The sequence below is a fragment of the Nomascus leucogenys genome, chromosome 8 (genome assembly GCF_006542625.1).
Source record: "Nomascus leucogenys isolate Asia chromosome 8, Asia_NLE_v1, whole genome shotgun sequence".
In the NCBI taxonomy this organism is placed as follows: Eukaryota; Metazoa; Chordata; class Mammalia; order Primates; family Hylobatidae; genus Nomascus; species Nomascus leucogenys.
The window spans coordinates 35,850,776-35,876,377 of record NC_044388.1 but is presented as its reverse complement, the minus strand read 5'-3'; the positions used below and the strand labels follow the sequence as shown (position 1 = coordinate 35,876,377).

Below are 25,602 nucleotides of genomic sequence, written 5' to 3'. Positions count from 1 at the left end.
ACAGACTGCTGGCCCCAGCTCAGGGTTTCTGTTCAGTAGGACTGGTGAGGTGGGGAGAAGACCAAGAATATGCATTTCTAACAGTCCCAAGGAGAGTGGATGCTGTGATCTAGGGGGACCGCACTTTAAGAACCACACTGCTGTCAGCTGATGAGATTTTACCTTAGCTACAAAAGATAGTGATGGAAAAACTCAGTCAAAACAACTAGGGTATCTAGGTAGAAAAAAGACTCTGAGAGCTACTCCTTCTACCTTGACAAGCTTACAAATCTTGAAACAAGCAACATTTTTATTAAGTTGACCAGAGTTTTGTAAAAAATTATTTTCTTCCCTTTTGAATAACCTTTCTGATTCCCTCTCATTTTTCAACAGCTATCTTGAGAGAAATCTGATAGGAATTAACAGTTATGAAGCCTCATGTGAAATGCTTAGCTTTTAAATATATGGAGACTGATGCATATTTTTAATTTATTATGTAATTATGATATAAATCTTGGTAAAGAAAAGTGAACAATTTCTCTAAGAATTATTAATACAAGTTTAATGACTATTAAATATTAGGACTTGAAAGACCTTGGAATTAATTTAGTCCCTTAGTTTTCCATTTTGTGACATACATCATGTAGCTCAAATTGTTCATAATTACTAGAATATGCTAAGTAAACAGAATTTAAAGGCTAGAGCTTAAAATGCTGATTATCTCTTAAGATATATAAATGGTGAGAAATATACTAATTTCTTCTAAAAGCATATCGCATTTTTACCATCTTCCTGTATCCTCTCTGTACATAGAGAATGGAGGAACTATATACTGTAGTGTGTTTACAGTACCTTTTTTTGTCTGCAAACTCTGCCTCCCAGGTTCAAGCGATTCTCCAGCCTCAGCCCCCCCGGGTAGCTGGAATTATGGGCGTGTGCCACCACGCCCAGCTAATTTTTGTATTCTTAGTAGAAACAGGGTTTTGCCATGTTGGCCAGGCTGGTCTTGAACTCCTGACCTCAGGTGATCCACCCGCCTTGGCCTCCCAAAGTGGTGGGATTATAGGCATGAACCACCACCCCCAGCCTACAGTACTTTTCTTTAGATTAACAATTGAACTCATTGCTTTAAAATTAGAGATACTGGGCCAGACGTGGTGGCTCACGCCTGTACTCCCAGCACTTTGGGAGTCCGAGGCAGGTGGGTCACAAGGTCAGGCGTTCGAGACCAGCCTGGCTAACATAGTGAAACCCCGTCTCTACTAAAAATACAAAAAATTAGCCAGGCATGGGGATGACGAGTGAGACTCCATCTTACAAAAAAAAAAAAAACAAACATAGAGATATTGGCTGGGCGTGGTGGCTCACGCCTGTAATCCCAATACTTTGGGAGGCGGAGGCAGGCAGATCATTTGAGGTCAGGAGTTCAAGATCAGCTTGACCTACGTAGTGAAACCCGTCTCTACTAAAATACAAAAATTAGCCAGGCATGTTGGCAGGCTCCTGTAATCCCAGCTACTTGGGAGGCTGAGGTAGGAGAATCACTTGAACCCAGGAGGTGGAGATTGCAGTGAGCCAAGATTGAGCCACTGCCCTCCAGCCTGGGCAACAGAGCAAGACTCCCTCTAAAAAAAAAAAAAAATTAGAGGTGTTTCACCTGAACACTCATTGAGCCCATTTTCTATAACTAACATATTTTTAAATAATTTATTCTATGCTTGACAACCTTGTAGATATTCTGTACTATAATTAATATGTTGATCAAAATTAATAAAACCATATATGTTTTTTTTTTTTTTTTTTTTTGAGACAGAGCCTTGCTCTGTCGCCTAGGCTGGAGTGCGATGGCGTGATCTCGGCTCACTGCAAGCTCCGCCTCCCGGGTTCATGCCATTCTCCTGCCTCAGCCTCCCGAGTTGCTGGGACTACAGGCACCTACCACCACGCCTAATTTTTTCTATTCTTTAGTAGAGACGGGTTTTCACCATGTTAGCCAAGATGGTCTTGATCTTCTGACCTCGTGATCCGCCCGCCTCAGCCTCCCAATAATAAAGCCATATTTTATATCTAAATCGATATAATATCTATAACTACATATAAACCTTAATGCTGTCATTCTAGTGTATTACATTGTATTGAAGTATTAAATTAATTCATACATAGACATTTGGCAGTTCTGCAAGTTCATTGACTTCTCTTAACAGCTACTACCTTTGAATGATTAGCACTCTAGAACACTGAATGAGTTCCTAATTGTGAAAATGATTAACTAACTGCTGACATAACAGAGATAGTCACAAACTCAAATGGATCATAGGCAATGTAACTTTTTAAAAAATTATCTATTCATTTGTATTATGGCTACAAGATAAATTTTAGATTTAAAAAAATTAAGTGTTAGAATTATACTTTGAGTAGGCTTCAGGCAGAATAAATTTATAGTAGACCTCAGCTCAACATTAGGGCAAACTTTAAGGATTGCGTGACTTCTCTGCTCCTGGAATTATTTAAGGTAGAGACTAGGCACGCACTGAATGTGGGATGCATAAAGGGAATTAATAAATCAGAAAAGGTGAATTGTTATAGCTCAGAGATTCTTCTCCACTCTGAGGGATTCAGAATTTATTGGAAATTATCATTGGAACTTTTGCCTTCAGGCTTTCTGTTAATTTACTGGTTTGGATAAAGAAGTGTGATTTCAAATTTTCTAATATTATTGTGAAAACATATAAAGAAAAGAAATCCTTCTTCCCATCCTTTGTTATTGCAAAACAACGTAAGAACTAGGTTTTAAATTTTCATGAACTTTATTAATTAAATGACTAGTTAAATAGTATTTGTGAAATTTATTCTGGAAGATTAAGTCTACCTTTTATAATTTTCAAAGAAACTTTTCACTTTCAATCTTTTTTCAAAAATATGAAGGAATAAATTTAGTATTTATAGTGCTATTTCAAAAGTACCTGCTATAGGTTTATTTAGAACGACACAAGAGGCAGTAGGGTAAATTGGAAAACCAAATTATTGGATATTATCAAATTTTTTCTTTATAAAAATTCACATTAAATTCTGTTTAAAAGTCGAAACATCTATAATATCTTTCTCCATTTTTTCTTGCACTGCTAATTAAGGTGGAAAGAAGCAACATCATTTGCTAATTTCATCTTAAATTTTTTGATTTAGACAGCAAGTTTCCAAGTAAGTTCATTATTGCTACAAATGCAATAATATCTAAATTCAGGACCTAGTGAATTTATATGAAACTCGATTCTCCCTGGTGGTGTCCACTTTTTTCTTGTTACTTCCAATCATCTGTGCTTTCTTGTGATACTGTAAGATTTCCAGATTTCAAGTGGGCAAATAGTAGCTTTTATGGAGAGATCTGAGTGATTTAAATGTTATCACACAAACATCTATAAACTATATTGCACATTTCTAAATATTTGGCTAAGCAAATTTTATTCCTCTAGATAAATATTACATACACTTTATATGTAATAGATATAGATATAGATATATACTCTCTTATAGAGAGTATGTGTAATATATATTAAACATACGTATATTGCACATGCATATATATGCAATTTTTTACATATATATGTAAAAGATTTTAAACATTCACCTTTTTCTTGTCCCTGGAGAAGTAGTGGCAAATTGGTTTCATCTCGCTTGTATCTACAATTGATTGGCTGCCCTAAAGTGCTGTGTTCGTATCTACAGGGATAGGGAAAAAACAGCATTCATGCCAAATATTTGCTATTTGTCATTCCTGCTTTAGAGACATAAAAGTTCTCATTGTAGCTCTAAAAATTTCTAGCTTAGCCAGATAGCTGGCAGTTGCAGCACAAACTACCATGTGACTCACCTGGAATGTGTCTCTTCTAATATGTGAAAGAGATTGTTTGAAATCTCTTTCCTTTTTTTTTCTTTTGATCATCTCTCCTTTAAAAGAGCAGAGCATCTCCAGTATGCCTCTGAGAAACTAGAGTGATGGCCATGATGATGTCATCAAAGATACTCTTAAGTATTAAACTCTACATTTGCTTCTAATGAGTTCTAACCCCCATTAAAATGACAGCAGTTGCATCCTTTAAAATTTAGTCCAGTGAGTCTCAAACATAAGTGTGCAGGTGTATTAAATAAAAATATAGGTTTGGTCCCCATCCTCAGAGATTCTGATTTGATTGGTTCAAGAGAGGGGTTCAGAAATTGGCATTTTTCATTGTATTACTCGTTCTGATACAAGTGGTCTGGAAGCCACTCTTTGTCATTGACTTAGACGGTGGACTTGCGTTCTTTCTTTCTTTTTTTTTTTGTTTCTTGTTAGACTTGCATTCTTTCTTCCATATCATTTTTCCAGCAGAAATTGCTTAAGTTTTAAATACTGTCAGTCATGACACCATGGAATGATGATTTTTTGTTACAATATTAATAAGTAGTATCTGGGGTTCACTTTATTTTTTTTATTTATTTATCAATCTATTTATTTATTTATTTTTGAGACAGAGTCTCACTCTGTTGCCCAGGCTGGGGTGCAGTGGTGCGATCTCAGCTCACTGCAACCTCCACCTCCCAAGTTCAAGTGATTCTCATGCCTCAGCCTCCTGAGTAGCTGGGACTACAGGCATGTGCCACCATGCCTGGCTAATTTTTGTATTTTTGATAGAGACAGGGTTTCACCATGTTGGCCAGGCTGGTCTCAAACTCCTAGCCTCAGCTGACCTGCCCACCTTGGCCTCCCAAAGTGCTGGAATTACAGGTATGAGCCACTGCGCCCGACCTTGGTTTGTTTGTTTGTTTTTGTCATTGTTTGTTTGTTTGTTTTTGAGATAGGGTCTTGTTCTGTCACCCAAGCTGGAGTGCAGTGGCCCAATCACAGCTCACTGCAGCCTCGCCGTGACAGGCACAAGCAGTCCTCCCACCTCAGCCTCCCAAGTAGCTGGGACCATAGGTGCATGCCACCGTGCCTGGCTAATTTTTTTATTTTTTGTAGTGACAGCATCTCTTTATGTTGACCCAGCTGGTGTTAAAGTCCTGGGCTCAAGCATTTCTCCCATCTCAGCCTCCCGTAGTGCTGGAATTACAGGCATGAGGCACTGCACCCAGCCAGGGCTCACTTTAAACACAGAGAGGCTAAATGCATAAATCCAGGTGTTTAAGATTTTGTATGCTATCATATTGGCCAGCTTTCTGGGCAGTGATTACTGGAAATGCCAGTTTCTCACCCGCCTCCTAAACTCAAGTTCTGTCTGTCTGGTCTTACTTGACATCAGTCCACTGGTTTCATACTCCCTGGATTTCACAACCAAACATTCAGAGCCTTCAGAGCCAAGCGACTAATCTTTCAGGCTCAAAAGTTGACCGTTTAAGTCTCAAATGACATTTCTCAACCTCTTTTTTTTTTAATATATATACAGTATAAACCTATCATTTATCAGGAGTAGAAAAGAATTGCCTTAGTCAATCTAGTCAATCTTTGAATGCCTCACTTCTGGTGGTGGTGTGTTTGTTTGTTTGTTTGTTTGTTTGTTTTCAATTGTGGTTAAAAAAATGCATAGCATAAAATTTACCATCTTAAGCATTTCTAAGTGTTCAATAATGTTGTGTTCAGTAGCGTTAAGTATATTCACCTTGTCATGCAACCAATCTCCAGAACTTTTTTGTCCTGCAAAACTGAAAAGCTATATCCATTGAACAACTCCCCATCTTCCTTTCCCCACCAAGCCTGGCAACTACCATTGCACTTTCTTCTCAACCTTTTCTTTAAATAAGCAATATATTTTGTTAACCTTTCTCCCATCCATAATGGGTTTACAGTTATTGCTATTTAGCTCTCCAAGTATAAACCTTATCTCCTGTATTGTTAGAATTCTCACATGCAAAAAGATTTATAATTACAAAGCAATTGTGCTTATATTGAGATAAGATATGCTTATAATCTTTGAGTGAAGGTATTTTATCCTGGAATAAAGGTATTTTATTCTTTTCCACTGATTTACAGGGGGAGGTAAGCCTTTATTCCTCTTGAGACCTATGGATCTCACTTTATGCTTCCTGGCTGGTTTGTTATTTTATTTGTTTGTTGAAGGTTTAAGGTTAGAGTTACCAGGGCAATTAGGCTTAAATCCTAGAATTTCCTTGGCTTTTTCCTGTCTACATTCTAAGACTGTTTTACCATAACACTTTATAACGTAAGTAGTAGATTGGATGTTTTTCTGGAATTTGTCAAATTAATGTTTACTAAATGATTTCATAATCTTTGCTTATTCAGTATAAAACGGTTTACCTTTAAACAGCTTTAATAGAGACACAATTTGGGAGGAAATAGGTAAAAAATAAAAATGTATTTTTCTGCAAATGAACTGTTTCAAGTGTTATTTTCAAAATCTTTGGCAGTAAGAAAATACTCAACCCAAGAAATACATTTTTTAAACTCTTATTCTGTAAAAGTTTTTCTTTTGAAACATTTCTCTTCCTCTGTTATTAAAATTTTTTAAAGAAATCAATAAAAGCTTAAAGTCTTATAAGCAATATACATCTAAATAACCAAAAACACTATAATTATGAGTATGCTGCTTATGATCTTCCCATAGGGAAAAAAATCTGTCTTTTCTTGGCCTAAATTATTTCAGAGCTAGCACAAAAACTGATTGATCATGACTCTTGGATAATGATAACTAAGTCTTCGTTTCATGAATTTAACAATTTATATCAATGCTACCTTATGAGTTTTTCAGACAAATGCTATTTGTATTGAACCATTTTAAATAATTCCATAATCTGGAATAATTCCGATTTTTTTAATGATCTGCTGCAACATATTGGTATTATTGAATCTCATTTTTTCTTTGATTTCCATTATAAAATTAGAAATATTTTCTGGGGGAAAAAATACTGCTTGAGTTGAAAAGATTTAGTGAAGGAGTTGTGTTGCAGCTGATTCAGTAATGTTCCAGGCAATTACCTTTTTTGGTTTTCAGCGCTCCCCTCACTCTTTAAGATCTTTCCTCATTGATCACCAAACCACCCTGAAATCACAGAAGTTGATTTAATGCCATGCATTCCTCAGAGCATGTGATGCCAGAACTTAACCTCCCCTCAATTTTTAGCTTCTAACCTAAGCTGGACACTAATATTTTGCCAGTAGGAACCTTTTTTTTTTGAGACAGAGTTTCGCTCTTGTTGCCCAGGCTGGAGTGCAGTCGCGCAATCTCAGCTCACTGCAACCTCCGCCTCCCGGGTTCAAGTGATTCTCCTGCTTCAGCCTCCTGAATAACTGGGATTACAGGCGCCTGCCACCATGCCTGGCTAATTTTGTGTTTTTAGTAGAGACGGGGGTTTCACCATGTTGGCCAGGCTAGTCTCGAACTCCTGACCTCAGGTAATCCTCCTGCCTCAGGCTCCCAAAGTGCTGGGATTACAGGCGTGAGCCACCGCACCTGGCCAGGAACCTTTATATAGTACAATGAATTCTAGCCTGAAAATTCCCCAAGTTCTCAGCCTTTATTTCATACATATTTACCTAATATATCAATTATTATATTAAACTTACTTGGAATGAAGAATGCCATAAGATTTATAATGACTAAAGTTAGTTTGCATTATTGTTCTTCAAGCGTTACTAAACTGTACTCCTCTTTAAGCAAGTTTTTGGGTCACTAGGTAACTATGTGATTTGGTTTGTTGATCACCATTTATTGTTTGACTCACTTTTTCAAAGACCCAGGTATTATATTTAATCACATACCAAGGTCTAATTCAAGCAGTGCCCTCTATTAAGGTGATTTGCATCTGACTTGAAGCATATTAAATAAAATCTACATTTTATTTGATGCAAATGTTTTATATTTTATATAAAAAAATTAATCAATCTTAGGTAAACACAACTTGATTCTTAAATTAGATTCTTAATAACTCAATTCTAAATGATTACTTAGTAAATTTGTCACAAAATAACTATAAAGTGAATGTGAATGCTAAATTACTCAGTATATCTATGCTATAATTAATAATCTCCAAAAATTAGTTGTGTATTATTTGGACTACTATTTCGATCATTCAGAAAATTGTTTTAAAAAAATCCTTGCAGTCTTGCTGCTGACCTCATGGTGTGCAGTAGTGTGACATAGAGATGATGCACTGTCTTTCAGAAGCCTTGGATCTATGCCTTCTAGCTGGGCCTGGGGCAAGTCATTTAACCTCTGTGGACCCCAGCTTGCTTATCCATAAATTGAGGGAATTGGATCAGAGTGATGATCTCTAAGAACCCCTTCAATTTCTGTATCTCTGAAGTCAGTGAAACTTCTCTTAAAGGTAGTTTCTACTTTCTTCTTTGGCCTTTTCTCATTTTCCTCCCACTCCCCTTGGTTTCATCTCTCATCTGACATTTATTGACCATCCTTTCCTTCTTGGCATGGTTCATATTTAGTTATGGCCACTTTACAGTGTGCAGTATGCTGCTTCTCTGCCTAATTTGCCCAGTTCCCTTTTTTACCCTGCCATTTTAATTTTACATATAAATTACCTTGGAACTAACACAAAAACTAGTTGATCATGATATATCATATATATAATCAATAAGACTTATCTTTTGGCCCTGTACACAAAAGTTTTAAATAGGCAATTCTTCCAGTTCCAAGAGATTTTTTTAGACACACAACCTAAAACTTGTTAGAGTATATTTTAAGCTTGTTTCCCATATGAAAAATCGTAACTCCTTAACTTGAATTTAAGTTTCAAAGCAGACTGTTTCTTCCTCTTTTGTATTCCCCTCTCCACCTTGCACTGGGCTGATTACTTAAATCATCTCTTTTCACTTAATCACCAGCATTCCTGTTCCTGTTTTGTCTTTGAAATCTTGTTGCTTCAGAATCACAGTACTTAACAGACAAATCTAAATGGCGACAATTGTTAATGAAAGTGATAGTTTTAAAACCTAACAAAAAATGCTATGTCATCTTTATTTCAAAGATGACTCACAATTAAAGGATGATTTGTTGCCTGCACACCCTAAATTTTATTTCAGAAATATTCTTTCCCTTGCTTAATGGATAAGTGATGCTGTTCCTCTACTCATTCAATGGACATTGAGTGGCTACTTTTTGCCAGGCTCTGTGCTAGGGTCTAGGGATACAATAACTTAGGAAAGACAAATATTTCACTGCCATTAGCTTTAAGCGTGCCATGTCCAAAGTTATTTGATTCAAAGCAGCTTTTGGAGCCTAATTACAGTATCATTTTGTTCATTCAACAGATATTTATTTGATTATCTGCCATGTGCCAGACAGTATGTTGGTATATATGGAAGTGTATTTGAAGCTATCTAGTATAAAATGCTATGCATTATTTTTCCCTTATCAATTTATCCTTTAAATATGATTAACTATCTACATACTGTCGTAGTGCTCAAAATATATTTCATTGATGCAGATTTAGAGAAATACAATGATACTGTTTTAAACAATAATTCTGTCTTCCTCATTCCAAATCTGCCTTGATGTCCTAGGGTGAAAATAACTGTTCTGTTTCATCTCATGTGCCATTGTGTTCAAGTGGTAATGACTACGTGAGTCCTAGGTTGCAGATGATTGTGAAGCTCCATTCAAGCCCATGGTAAAAGACTGCAATGATTTCTGTATGTTGATGGGGCAGTTAGATGAGGAAAGCAAGGAGTAGTTATATACATGTCACATGTTAGCCCTTCCTGCCCCAGGCTTTTGTATTCATCCTCACCAATTTTATTTCACTCTCATTGCATATACAGTGTATTCACAAATTTTTTTCTCCTCATATGTTTGGATTGACAAAAATCCATCAGTGTTCTCAGCTATGATGACTATCTCACCAATGTCTTGGCCAACCAAATGAGATTTACTAACACCTCTGTGTTAGTAAATCCACAGTTGTAATAATTTTCACTGTAGAGACATTGCAATGAAGACAATTGATAGATAAATTCAGTTAATCATGAGTACAAAAAATTTGTCCTGAAAGTTTTCCATAACTGGTCATTAATTATGAAATATTTTCTAATTCAATTAAATATAAAAAGAATACATAATTTTAAATTATAATAATTTACATATAGGTTAAAATCATTTTCCAAGTTCTTTTTTCTATTATACCTCATTTTACCCTGATGAAACTCCTGATTTAGATTAGTTCAATAACACTATCCCCACTTAACAGATGAAGAAAACCAAAGCCCCGCAGGTGAAATGATTTGATGTAATCACTTAGCTGCCTAATAAAAATACCAGGGTTTTAACAAGCCCACTGCTCATTGAAGCCTTTTATATTAATAATAACATAGAAATTTAAAGAGGTAAACTTGAAATCAAAATTTGGCAAAATTAAGCATATATGTTTATAGCTCATTTAAAGAGTTTTTTTGAAATGCATTCTAGGTATTTTGTTGCTTTCATCACATCTTTAGGCTCAATTCTGCACTCAGTAAACTCTTGGTTTTGGCCCTGGCAGAAGGCCTAGCAACTCATTACATTGGTGCTTATGTCTGTGCACCAGCTGCTTGCCGACCTCAGCCTCTGCCTCCAACTCTGAGCCTTTGTCCTCTGTGCTTAAGACTCCCTGCCTGAGCTTCCCACCTTAGCTAACTTTCCAGAACTTGACGTTTCCTCACCTGTCAACCCAAATCTTGTCATGGCACCTGCGTTGCAGAATAGCCCTCCAAAAGTGATATCGTTTAGAGGATTTAAGAGATAAAACTACTTCATTTGCATAATAAGTTTGGTTAATTAAACAGCGAGTAAATCTTTTCCCTGCATTCCATTTTTTATTTTTTTTTATTTTTTATTTTTTCGAGACAGGGTCTTGCTTTGTCACCCAGGCTGGAGTGCAGTGGTGCAGACGGCTCACTGCAGCCTTGACTTCCAGGGCTTAAGTTATCCTCCCGCCTCAGCCTCCTGAGTAGCTGGGACTACAGGCATGCACTACCACGCCCAGCTATTTTTTCTATTTTTTCTATTTTTTGTGGACACAGGGTCTCCCTATATTGCCTAGGCTGGTTTTCCCTCTACATGCTTATGAACAAGAGATAAATGACCACACGATAAGTTAGAAGCAGACTTTTTCAGAAACCTGTTTAAAAGGAATGATCCAGGATCCAACTCAAGAACCCACTGTTTTTCATCTGCATGAGTACCATGATTACAGTTGTTGACAGTGAAGGCCCTAGAGCACTGCAGTGTTCTCATTTGTGCATGCAAAATTTAATCATGTTTATTATGTTGTATTTATTACAGCAAAAAATCAAAATAATACATATTAGAAATGTTTCCATTTCAATAGGATTAAAAGCATACTGTTAGCTAGGAATTGCTGTTAAGTAAATGATTTCGCTCCCTGGCATTCCCAGTTAACCATGGTTTTGTAGCATCGCTGAGGAACTAGCAGGCTAAATTCTGAATTCTTAACATGCAGATGGAATTATTCTGGTGGTTTTTGTTGTTGTTGTTTTGTTTTGTTTTGTTTTGAGACAGAGTCTCACTCTGTCACCCAGGCTAGAGTGCAGTGGCGCGATCTCGGCTCACTGCAACTTCCACCTCCCGGGTTCAAGTACTTCTCCCACCCCAGCCCCCAGAGTAGCTGGGACTACAGGTGTATGTCACCATGCCCAGCTAATTTTTGTATTTTTTGGCAGAGACACTGTGTTGGCCAGACTGGTCTTGAACTCCTGACCTCAAGTGATCCACCCATTTTAACCTCCCAAAGTGCTGGGATTACAAGTGTGAGCCACTGCACCTGACCGAATTATTCTGGCCTTTTCCGTATTTATGGCCATAGAAGTTTCAGATTGGCTAGATCTGCACAAATTATCATATAGTTATAAACATAAAAGTCAGATCAATATGGCTAAGATTCTCACAGAGGAGCTTAATAGGAGTTCCACACTTGCCTTTTGCCAGGAGAAGAAAACTACAAGGACTTTAATCCACTTCCTCTACCCCCTTAAGCAATGGCAGTAATTTCAGCTGTATTTTTAGGTATTGGATCCCCTAAAGTTATCAGGCAATCTCAGTGGCCTAGTATAAAGTGTAAACAGAACAGACCTTGGTGTCAGCCAATCCTAGGTTTAAGTCCAAATTCTGTCATTTATTGTGAAATTTGGAGCAGTTTATATAACTGTATAGAGTTGTGAGAATTCATTCATCATTCATTGTATATTTATCAATCACCTACTATGTGACTGTCAATCTTTAAAGTTCAGGGGATTATATTGATAACAAAACATAAGGTTCCCTGCCCTCACAGAACCTAGAGTCAACCAGAATTCTCTTAAAAAAGTTAAATGCGACCAGGCGCAGTGGCTCACGCCTGTAATCCCAGCGCTTTGGGAGGCCGAGGCGGGCCTCACTTGAGGTCAGGCATTCAAGACCAGCCTGGCCAACATGGTGAAACCCCATCTTTACTAAAAATACAAAAATTAACCAGGTGTGGTGGCACACAGCTGTAATCCCAGCTACTCGGGAGGCTGAGGCAGGAGAATCGCTTGAACCCAGGAGGCAGAGGTTGCAGTGGCAGCGATCCGAGATCATGCCACTACACTCCAGGCTGAGCAACAGAGCAAGATTCCATCTCAAAAAACAGAAAGTTAAATGCCTTCGGGTACATAAGGCTGTTAACAAAATGCCACATAATCAAAGCATTTAACAAATACTAACATCATTATTAATTCTTCCCAACCCACGAAATGGATGGTTCCCTGGAAAGTATAACAACATTATGCAAAATTCAAACGGAGCCTCCTTTTACCATAGGAACCTTCAGGTGTAGCAGCCGCAAGGGAACTGGGCTGCTTATAATCTCATGAAACTGATTTCAGTCAAATATAAAAGTGCACAATTGTGCAGGCAAAAATTTCTTGCACAGGAAACAAAAAGCACTAACTACAAAAGAAAAAAACAATACATTAGACTCCATCAAAATTAAAATTTCCTACTCATCCAAAGACACCAGTAAGAAAATGAATAAACTATCCACAGACTGGAAAATAATTGAAACATAGTTTTATTCCTGGAGGAAATCCAGCTTTGTTTTTTTCTTTTTTTAAAAAAAGATGATCATTAGGCTGTTTGCATGATTGAGGGACCAATTGCTGCAGCGCTGAAAGTATTACATTCACCTATTTCCTAGTACCTACAATTTTTCTCGTCTAGATCTACCATCGACTTTGATCGTTTTTTGCCTGAAGGTGTCTTTGGGGGTAATATAGCACCCTCATTTTACAAGAGATAGGAAAAATATTTGTATGACTTTGACATCATTTAACTAGTCGTTTCAGAACTTGAACTAGACGTTATTAAGTGGTTCTTCCACTGTTCAGTGTCTGTTTTTCTGATTACACTGATTTTGCTTCAAAATCGGTGAGATTATATAGGCATCATTCAGAATATTTGTTTTTATCCTTCAACTAGAAGAGTTTTCTCACCTCTTTATTTTCAAGTTGAAAACATTATTATAAGATTATGTTAGTGGGTCATTTGACTCTGAAACAATAGCTTTTTAAAGGTTGATGCACACTTTAATCTTTAATTTCAGGATAGTAAAGAACCATTATAATTTAGGCCCCAGTGACTGTCATAAAACAGCTTTTACCGGACCACCATCTTAATACTGAGATATTCCTCTTTCATATTTGAACTATATATTTTTCTATCATCTACCTCTTAGAACTCTATTTTCCTTTGATACTAATGATTCTTCCTCTCACCCTCAGAAATGTTTACATGAAACAGCACATGACTGTCCTTTTTCTTGATCCCAAAACTTTTTATTGTTCACTCTAGAGAGGCAAATAATGTCCTTTAGTGTCACTAATTGAGTTTTTAAAAGGAAGATCTGATAGCTAAGAATCTGTTGTATCAATTTATCACTTTTACAATTGGGTCAAGATATATTTATGCAACTTTTATGTTAATAGCATAATAGCAGTAGCAATATAATGTGTGGCTTGGGAGTTCCAGAGCTTTTTAAAAAAAACTAAGTATGTGCCTATGCTTTTCCTTTTTAACCATATTGAATGTGTAATGTTGAGTTAGAAGACACTGTGTGGGGTAAGAAATGGCAATTCAAGGGGAATGAGAACATTCGTTTATTCAGTCAACAAATATGTATTGAGTTCCTCCCATAGGCCCAGCATTGTACTAGGGAAATTGCTCACTATTTTTATTTTTCCCCTCTAACCTAAGGTGGAGATGATAATGAATAGTAAAAATTACATGTTTTAGATGTCTTTGTATGTTATAGGTGGATTTGGGACAGCAAAAGCCTTTGGTGGGTTTCACTTGGAATTACAAAAAGAAGTAAATTAGAGAAATAATTGTCTGACTTCTGATGATAGGGTGTTTTTGTTTTTATTTTTGTTTTGAGACAGAGCTATTCTCCAGCCTCAGCCTCCTGAGTAGCTGGGACTACAGGCGCCCACCACCACGCCTGGCTAATTTTTGTGTTTTTAGTAGAGACAGGGTTTCACCATATTGGCCATGGCTGGTCTCGATCTCCTGACCTTGTGATCCACCCTCCTTGCCCTCCCAAAGTGCTGGGATTACAGCCGTGAGCCACCACACCCAGCCTTCTGATGACAGTTTTAATTTTGTAGATGAATTTGGCATGACATGTGGATAAATTCTGTCAAGGTCATTACTGTTTTCTTCTCAAAACCAATAGAATTTTCTCACTTATTTATTTTTGGAATTGTCAGATAGTGTAATAAAGTTATTTCTGTAGGAAACTGGGAATTCATTGGCTGTTTGACTCTGAATGTAACCTCTTTAAAGCTGATGAATGAGTGGCCCCTTAGATTTGAAGTGGTAAGGTAGTCATAAGTTAGGCTCCCAGACACTGGCATTCAACATGATTTTGAAGTGTGATAGATCATGTATACACTTGATTGTGCACCAGGAGGCATAAGGTAAAATCTTGTTTCCTTCCCACCTATAAGTTTTAAGTGCATCAGTCTCCTCTCTCTACTGGTGGTGTCCTGTTGCTCCACCAGTAGCCCCTGATATAAAACCCATGTCCTCCATAGAGAATTAGTCATGAATCCCTTTCCAGGGCATGTTGTTCTCTAAGTGGTGGTTTGAAGGGAGAAGTTTTGAAATTAAAAAAAAAAGAAAAATGCCAAGCAACTTCTGATGCTTTACAAGAAATATTGTGTTTCATTATAATGCATTTTAACATTTTTATTGATATAATTTAATAAAATGCTTAGATCTTAGCATGCCATTCAGTCAGATTTGATGAATATGAAGACACATTTCTGCCACCCCAGAAAGTTCACATGTACCCCTCCCCAGTCAACAATCCCCTGACCCTGACTTCCAAAAGCAACCACTGATCAGAAGTCTATCACCACAGGTTAGTTTTGTGTATTCTGGAATCCCCTGTTAATTGCATGTATTTTTCTTTTTTTTGTTTTGTTTTGTTTTGGTGACAGAATCTCACTCTGTCACTGGGCTGGAGTGCAGTGGCACGATCTCAGCTCGCTGCAATCTCCACCTCCCAGGTTTAAGCAATTCTCATGCCTCAGCCTCCCACGTACAAGCACATGCCACCACACCCAGCTAACTTTTGTATTTTTTGTAGAGATGGGGTTTCACCATGTTGCCCAGGCTGGTCTCAAACTCCTGAGCTCAGTTGATCTGCCCATCTCGGCCTCCCAAAGTGCTAGGATTATGGGCATGAGCCACTATGACTGGTCTGCATGTATTTTTCTCTGTTTGGCTTATTTCACTCAACATAATAATTTTGAGATTGTCTATGTTTTTGAGTCTGTCAGTAGAGTGTTTCTTTTATTGCTGATGATACTTTTTTTTTTTTTTTTTTTTGAGACAGAGTCTCGCTCTGTCGCCCAGGCTGGAGTGCAGTGGCGCAATCTCGGCTCACTGCAAGCTCCGCCTCCCAGGTTCACGCCATTCTCCTGCCTCCGCCTCTCCGAGTAGCTGGGACTACAGGCGCCCGCCACCACGCCCAGCTAATTTTTTTTGTATTTTTAGTAGAGACGGGGTTTCACCGTGGTCTCGATCTCCTGACCTCGTGATCCACTCGCCTCGGCCTCCCAAAGTGCTGGGATTACATGCTGATGATACTTTTTTAAAACAGGCAACAAATAAGCAGATTGTCACTTAATATCTTGATTAACACATAACTACTATTAAAATCATGGCAGCAAACCTGTAGTAAGAATGCAGGGGGAGAAAATACCCTCTTATATTAATATTAAGTGACAGTACTTCTAACATCCGAACAACTCTCCCACCTTAGTTAGTGTTATATGCATCAAGAGCTACTCTTTTGGAAGACTCTAAATTACTAAAAACAGAACCTGAGTTCACATCAGCAATTGTAATAGCCGTAAAACTATTACTGTTTCCATCACTTTATAGTTCTGCTTTGACTTCAGAAACTAGTTTGAGAAATAATCCCATTTAAGGATATTCTTTTTTTTAAGACAGAGTCTTGCTCTGTTGCCCAGTCTGGAGTGCAGTGGCTCAATCTTGGCTCACTGCAACTGCAACCTCTGCCTCCCCAGTTAAAGCAATTCTCTTGCCTCAGCCTCCCTAGTAGCTGGCACCTGCCACCATGCCCAGCTAATTTCTGTATTTTTAGTAGAGATGGGGTTTCACCATGTTAGCCAGGCTGGTCTCGAACTCCTAACCTCAAGTGATCCACCCACCTTGGGCTTCCAAAGTGCTGGCATTACTTGCGTGAGCCACTGTGCCCAGCCAAGGATATTTTTCTTGTAGTATCTCCATTATCAAAACGTTCTGGAAAGAATGCTTTACTTGTTTATCAATATGATGATGCCTTAGGAGCTTTTATGCCCTCTTAAAATTATGTAATATAGACCTGATGAACTCAGTTTTATTATTAGAAACTCATTTTGATCTGTAATTCCAAGCAAACATTATATAAATGAAACAAGAGTAGATACAGTAAGAGCAGCATCCAGATTGCATTTTTCTTCTTTAGAAAGTCCTAATTAAATTGTTTGCCATGTTATGCAAAGATTCATTGAGATTCTGGGGAGTGGCAGTAAATTTAAGCAAAGATTATACTGTGATTCTGGGGAGCCATAGTAAATTGTGTACCAACAAATCTAAAGGGTGAATTTTTACTTTCTGCTTATTGTCTTTTTCAAGAAAATGCTATAGTTACCAAAAAGGTGGCTGAATTTCGACATCATAAAGGAGAGGGTTGAGCTGGCCTTTGGCTAGTCCACCCCCATTCTTACCATCTCCACCTTCAAGACTGAAATAAGGAGCTGCAGGAGCACAAAGAGATCCCAACACATTGTCACATACCAACAGCCACTTTCTTACTTTTACAAAAAGTTAGTATGGTTTTTTTGTTTGTTTGTTTGTTTTTTGAGATGGAATCTTGCTCTGTCACCCAGGCTGGAGTGCAGTGGGGCGATCTTGGTTCATTGCAACCTCCACTTCCCAGGTTCAAGTGATTCTTTTGCCTCAGCCTCCCAAGTAGCTGGGATTACAAGTGGGCACCACCACGCCCAGCTAATTTTTGTATTTTTAGTAGAGATGGGGTTTTGCCATGTTGGCCAGGCTGGTCTCAAACTCCTGACGTCAAGTGATCTGCCCACTGTGGCCTCCCAAAGTGCTGGGATGACAGGTGTGAGGCACCGTGCCCAGCCAGTTTTCTATATTTATACAATTATTCAGCCAGAAGAAAAGTAGCCCTATAGTACTATAATGCTTATATCACTTCAGTGGGAAAAAAAAATGGTACCCAAAAGAAATAAGAAATATAGCCTGATTACTGAGAGAAAACACTGATGAAGTTTCAGATTATTCCCATTCTTGAAATATTTCTCATTCGCTTTTCTCATTTCTTTCACCTACCACTGAAATACAGTGGTTTCCTTTTCCCCTATCATACTTACTTTTTTCTTCAGGTTCCTAAGTTGTTTTACCATCTTCGTATTTCATTCTGATAATTCCAAAAATACTGAAATAAATCCTCCCTTTAACATGACCTACTTTAGTGTAGAATTTGGCCTAAGTCATTTCTCATACAACAGCAGTTACATTTGAATTACCAAGAGAATCTTGTTTGTATAATTTAACCCAGAAGGGCAACTCACAGTGCTGTCATACTAAGCCTCAAGGATATATCTTCTCAAGATTGATAAGTGCTTTTGAGCAATCGCTCAAAAGTATGAATTGAAGTCTCTAAACAGTTCATTATCGTTTTGGTTGTAGTAATTAATTTTAATTAAACTGCCGATAATGTTTGTTTGTTTCCAGATGAGAAAATGAGGATATGGTCTTTGTTCCCATTTGAATATGAACACTGCTATCCATTTAATGTTAGAAAGGTAAAAGAGATCTCGGCCGGGCGCGGTGGCTCACGCCTGTAATCCTGGCACTTTGGGAGGCCAAGGCAAGTGGATCACCTGAGGTCAAGAGTTCGAGACCAGCCTGGCCAACGTGGTGAAACACCATCTCTACTAAAAATACAAAAATTAGCCACGCGTGGTGGTGGGTGCCTGTAATCCCAGCTACTTGGGAGGCTGAGCCAGGAGAATCACTTGAACCCAGGAGGCAGAGGTTGCAGTGAGCCGAGATCACGCCATTGCACCCCAGCCTGGGCTTCAGAGAGAGACCCTGTCTTAAGAAAAATAAAAATAAAATAAAATACTTTACATGGTATCATTGCAAAAGAAGGAGTAATGGTGGCTTAAAGAAAACATTTAATACAGTTGTTCAAGAGTTCCAAAACATCAAACTTTTTGGATTTAACTATCATTAAAAAAAAAAAAAGAAAATATATTTTGAATACTGTACAGATTCCCGTCTTATCAGAGGAAGAACTAGTTAGCATAATATAGAATTTTAGAGGTAGAAGAGACTTTCAACATCAAGTCTTACCTGTCAGTATTCAATGGTTCAATATAATTATTATCCTTTTACAGGTCTTAGCTTTCCTGCCCTAATTTCCACAACAATGAAGAACCAGTAGTCCCCAGATCCCCTTTGTGTATATGTATAACTGCCTTTTTATTCCCTCTCATAGTCTCCATATTCGTGTTAATGATTGCAGCTATGAGGATTATTTCCTTGATTCATTATGCCTGAATTAAGAAAAGAATAGTCTACCAGATGCACAACTTTTAATTTAAATGCTTGGCAAAGGTAAAGATGAGTAATTCAGAGTTTTAGAAGTAGTTGTAGTAATAGTCAATTTTGTCATTGGTTCTCTGGAAAACATATCATATGGGTTTTGCCATAGCAATTCAGGAGTGAGTAATACTACCCTATTCAAGAGTAATACTACCCGATTCAAGAGTACCATTTCAAGAGTGAGTAATACTACCCTATTCTTTTAGACAAGTAATACTACCTACCCCATTGTATGGGCGAAGCAAAAGTGGACCAGCACAGCTTTTTGTGGGGGTTAGGGGTAGGACAGTTTTATAGTGAGGTTCTTTGTTCTGTTTTCTCAGTCCCATTTCTCATTCATTCATTAAATCAGTAGATATTTATTTTGCCTGTGGTATGAGCTAACCGTTTCTCTGGGTCTGGGTAATATAGCAGACAAGAAGATCCAGTCTTTGGACCCAAAGAGCACACAGTATAGGTACTTACAACATGGACAATGCTAGATAACTGCCCAGAGAGCAGAGAAGCTACGTAAGATCGTTATAAACCTGTGCCCCCAAACCACTGCACAAGCAATGCATTAACTTTGCCTTGCTCATTGGGATACAGTGAGAAGTAACTGTTATAATTAGTTGTGAAGCATTTTGGAAACGAAAAGAGCTACAAAGCAGCTGAATAAAAGAAAACAATATTAAATTATAGGGTAGAAATGATTCTCATAGGTATGTTCATTATTTATGTCAACACTATAGGACCATTACCAGGGAAAAGCTATTTTAGGTAAATACAATTGCCTAGCTTTTACAAAGTCAAGAAAATACCTGTGTGTATTAACAAGATAAATTGTGGAATGTTGTATTATTTTGGGTATTATGTGAGCTAAATATAGTTGGAATATCACACATACTATGAAGTTTCTATAAATCTGCAGCTTCTATTAAGAATTTCTGTATTTCAATGTTTATCGGAAGTATTTCTCCAATATTTAAATGCTGAAACTATCCGAGACTATTATTCACAAACAACGGATTATATTTTAATACTCAGAAACTGTAGGAAGGTTTGTTAAATAAGATGAATATCTATCCTGTGATTAACTTGCCAGTATGTTGGGTTTGGGGGAGTTATCAGTGATTTATTTTGCCTGATCTTTTCTGATTTTAGTTATGTTTTTAAAGTTTGTTAATTCTCTCAGAAGATGAGGATGCCAATTTATATCCCATTATACACCCTCAAAAGATGAATTTATAGAATGGGCCATGTTTTTAAGATGCTTCTATATAGTCATTCTTATACCTAAGATTCAGATGCTCAAGGAAGAGACCCATTTAGACAGTTATTTAATGTTCTTTGACTATGAACTAATCCTAATTTTAACTTTAGTACTTTTATGTTCCTACCAGCTTTCACCCTAATTAAATGGGGGCACTACACCGCAGAGTTTAGCCTGTGGTGTAGCAGAGCCCAGGTCATCTGTCACAGAGAATCATAATCTTACATTCTGTCTCTCCTCTGAACAATAGAATTTTGGGGTGGGGGAGAATCTTAGTTTATAATGAGGCAACTCTAGTTTTATCACACTCAAAAACAACAAAAATATTCAAAATTTAACTTTCTGTGCATTCCATTTATTTACAACTATATATCAATATGATTATTACATGAGTAAGAGATCTTCATTTTTTATTGTCATCCCTGATTTGCCAAATTTGGTAATATGGAGAACCTCCACAGAGTTGCATATTACTTTTATTTGTTCCACATGTTGGTGCTTTGTTCTTTACTGTCCTTTTGTCATTATATTATCTCTGAACATTTCCATTTAGTGTTTCTATTTAGAGTAAAGAAATAGAAGCATGAAAATTAATAACCCATGCATCAGACATTTTTGCTGGACTTTATAGGAATGGCCAGTTAAGGCTAGAAACCTCAGTGTTTAATACTGTTTTCAAAACTTGACTGTTACATATATTGTCATTTCAGTGATTGGAGACAAGATGTATATGTAGACAAATAGATAAAAACAGGGTAATTAAACCAGTGTGGTTTTTTTTATTTCAAAGGAAAACACATATGACTTATGTACATTGCATGGCAGAGCATTACTAAAATTCGCCTAAACAAACCATCATGATGTTTTCAGGTTTTATGGTAATGCTTTGACTACATAGTACTTGGATTTGAATCCTCATAATCACAAAGGCTCTTAACAGTTGTTTAAAACAAAAAACAAAGACTATACTGTTTCTAAAAAGTATCATCTTCTTGGTTATATTTGTGCTGAATGTATGAATCTGTACTATACCAGTATGAAAAAGGTAAAACTGTGTATGTATTTAGATTTTGAAAAGTAGCATTGTGCATTTTAGAAAAATATTTGTCAACTTGTGGCACTTTGGTAAAGGAATGTGCAATTATAAAGGTTAATGCCACTTAATTTTTTTCTAATTCCCAGTAATTATTCTTACTAGGCTTTAGAGTCAAAACCAAACCCAATTTTAAGACTAGCACTTTTTTCCTACTGGTAATTCCTGTTTTTCTAATTACACAGAATGTTTAACTTAAACCATTCTTTGCAATGAGTTTTAGCTTTCCTCCTCTGTCCTAACTTCAAAACCTTTAATTTAAGAACCATTTTAAATTAATCCAGTGGTAACCAGAAGAATATTTTAGGTATCATGACCACTTAATCTTGTGCCTGATTTTAGTAATTTTCTGATAAAAATAACTGAATTCCTGAAAAAGAATATTCAAATTTTTTAATTAGTTTTCATTGGTCATAAATAATTGAGTAGTTGATGTCCATATAGTCATAATTTATCTAAACTCTGGAGCTGCCAAGACAACTAAGTACACAGAAGTGCTTAAAACACACCCATATCCCCTAAAGAGAAATGACAAGACTTGGAAGCATCAGAATTCTGTATTATTATGAATATCACATATATATATATATATGCTATTTTATATGTATATACCCATACACCTACATTCTTTTAGGTTACCAGTATTTTACTGTCATGCACCCATGGGTAGTAGAAGCAAAATAAAAATAAATATAAATGCTTAACTTTAGGTGTTGGCACCAATATAGATTATGCATAAACTGTTGCAATAAAAGATATTCATTGTGCCTGTACCTGAAAAATTTACCTTAGGTTTTCTCTGGCCTTTTTTGTTTAGGCCTGCATGATCATTTTAAATGTAAATGTAAAGACAGCAGGATATATGAATGAATGGATAAAATGATGGCCCTGTTTGCCGTGGGATTAAATATTCTGTTGAATTCTCTGAGGGGCATTGGCTGCTGTATATTACGCCATAAACTATATTGTTCAGAAGCAACATGAGTCTATCACAGCATTTAGAAATTATACATCCTTCACTTTCCCCACAAAATGAATTCAGAATTGACAATTCAAATTTATAATTGTAAGCTGCTAATCATTAAAAAATATTAATACCTTATGGATTGAAGATTACATGAAACAAGAGCTACAAAAGAATGCTAATTAATAACATAACTCCATATGCTATCAAACTTCTGATAGCATTGACTTTCTTATAAAGCCTTAAAATATTTTAATGATAAATTAATTACCTGGAAAAGAAGGCACTTTATTACCTTGAACTAGCTATTTGTCTGTATAGAATATGTCAAAAATCCGTTAAATTATTCTTTTATCGTTTTATAAATTTATCCTAGTTACATGTTTTTCTAAAGCCTCTTATGGTATAATGTGTTAATTCAAACTATTGTAACTTAACAGAAAAATTGTTAATATAACCAATGAACAATACAGAAATAAAACTCAAGAATAACAAAACTATATGTGATTACAAGACTGTTAGTCTAAGTTAGTCTACAATCATTTGAGATTTTAAAATGTTGTAAAATTTGAAGGCTTTTTCACTGAACAATTTTTGGACAGTTTTTATTTTTAAATCTTACTTTTAATTGGTACTACCTTGTCTTGAAATGTTGATCAAATGTAAAGGCAATCATAATTATTAAGCCAGTCCATTATAATTCAATTTTGTTTTAGCTGAGATTTTTTTAGTGTAATTCTAAAACATTAAAACATCCGTTTGTTTCTTTTTTGCTAAAGTCAGCCATGCCTGGTGAACTATCAAATTTAAATCATCAACATGGATGTGCTGCTGTGTGTAGCTGTTTCCTCTTCAGGAAATTAGTACTTGATTTATACAAGGAATTTAGTTCAGCAGAAAAAGCATAGGATAATTTTTTCAAAAGGGTTCAACCCTCTCAAGTTAAACCTTAACATCTTTCTGACATTCATAAGGATAGGCTTTTATCCAAGAAATTTTTTCAACAGAAAATTATTTCAAAGTGGACAAACTCCACTTTCTTTTTTGCTTGAGGGGCAGTACACTTTTACAAAAAACACATTTTTCTGTAAGTTTACTTATCTTTAAGTCATTCTCTGTGGTGGTCATTTTTCCATCTCTAATTTTAAATGTTTTACTAAATGTACATGCAGTTTCATAGACAGTCTGATCATTACATGATACAGAAAGGAGTCAAGTTTATCAGAGGTCTATCCTTGTGAAGGGGAGACCAAACACAAATTCCCTGTCAGTTGTTTGGTTTGGTTCTTTGTTTTTTTTTTTGAAAATAAGATATATTAACCCAAAGGTGTGTTAATGTCCTGGCATGAACAATCTTCAATGTAGACCTATTGAGTATTTTGTGATGCTGAGTAACAGACGTTTCTCAACTCTCTGTGATGCTAAATATTTTCCTTAGAAAGTTTTGTTTAATGTTAGATTGTTGTTCTGAAAGATGTTGGTCCTAGTGGGATTTTTTTAAATTTGGAAAACAAATAAACGCATGTACTACAAGTATAGAAATGGTGAATTGTAAACTTACCATATAGTACTGATTTCTATTTTCAAAAATGTTTTGCTGTTAAATATATACAACATAAAATTGCTGCCGTACTGTAATTGAGTACTTTTTCCTAAATGACCCTGTTATCACTATTCCAGAATTAGAAGTTGGGCAGATACATGATTGATTCATGTGTCTGCATAGATGCTTCAAGGTATATTCTTCTCTTGGTGAGTAAAATTATATTTTCCTTGGCATCAATGCATTGAGATCTGAATATACCTGTATCTATCAATCCTTATTACACATTTCTTATGCAGTAGCTTCAAATATGCCAAAATTGGCCTAGACACAACTAAAAATTGAGGGTTTGTTACATGCTTTCTAACAGAAAGGTTTTCAACGAGATTAATTATGGGTTTGTACTGTGAAAATAGTGGAACTCCCTTGAAAACTTCCTGTTTGCTAAATTCAAATTAATATTTTTTCTTTAGCTCACAAATTACCCCAAATCCAGAGAGAATATCAACCTTTTTCACTGTTGTCAAATCAAGCATAAGGAACAGCCCCATGATACTACAAAAACAGTTGAGGAATAAGGAATAAATCTCTTATGTTACACCTCAGAATAAAGGCATTCGGTGAAAGAAATGAACTGAAGTTCATCATGAATGCAAGGCCTCAGTACTTGACATTCCTCCACGGAAGGGAAGACAAGTATCAACACCACTGGCATCATTTCCAAACTGATCTTATGTTGAATAATTTCCACCACATTGAAGTACCTTTCGACTCTATCCAGTTTTTGGGTTTTGTTTTTTTTAATTCATCGAGCCTTTCTGTTTTCAAACCACCATTTGTCAGCCTTGAGGTAGAGAGACGTATAGATTTGAAAATACTTTCTTAAGAGATCATGTAACTATATAACTCTGAATTTAAAAATTGAGGGGGGAGGGATAATTTCAACCCACTGCCTCTTACCAGAAACATTTTTTTAAATCTGTAACTGCTTTAGTGTTAACAGGGTACAAGGTGGTTTTTGTCCCGTATTGTTCTTAAAAGGTTCTCATTTATTGTGATTGTATTGTACTGTATGAGAACAAATCATAAATTGCCTTGTATTGTTTATAATAGACCATACCACGTACTACTTCAGTTTTTATGTTCCAAGTTTTTCAGTGATGCATGTTAACAGTTAGGTCCTAAAATTCTGTGGTGCTAATTCTCCCATACCCAATGGTGCTTTTGTGGATGCTAACTGCACACATGCTGAACAAAGCTTGAAGTTTAAAACTTTCCTCCCTTCCTCTGTTTATATGAAGTAAAATAAAATAACTTGAATTTGTCTCAAAGTATCACTGACAATCTAATAAACTTGTTTATATGTGTGATTAGTTTGGATTCTTAATTATTTTACAGAAAGCAGCTCAGCTCTATTGGGCCCCAAAAGTTGATTTTGTGTTTATTTCATTATATCATTTGTGCCCCCAAATTTGTGGTATCTTTATAAATTTCAGTGCAGTTTGTCTGGCTTCCAAAATCATGTTTAGGTAGGATCTATAGAAACTAGACCTATCAGAACTGGAAATAAGTAAGTTGAGAAGATCAAAAATGTGCCAATCCAGTCTATTA

General features: G+C 36.3%; 1 protein-coding gene across 1 annotated transcript in view; it reads left to right on the top strand.

The window, feature by feature from the left end:
- Positions 1-25,359, top strand: part of PURG (purine rich element binding protein G) — a 38,082-nt gene extending 12,723 nt beyond the window's left edge. The window contains exon 3 of the mRNA XM_030817076.1: positions 24,465-25,359. Within this exon, the coding sequence (XP_030672936.1) occupies positions 24,465-24,569 (105 nt within the window). The 3' untranslated portion in view covers positions 24,570-25,359. The remainder of the gene's footprint in view (positions 1-24,464) is intronic.
- The last annotated feature ends 243 nt before the right edge of the window (positions 25,360-25,602 follow it).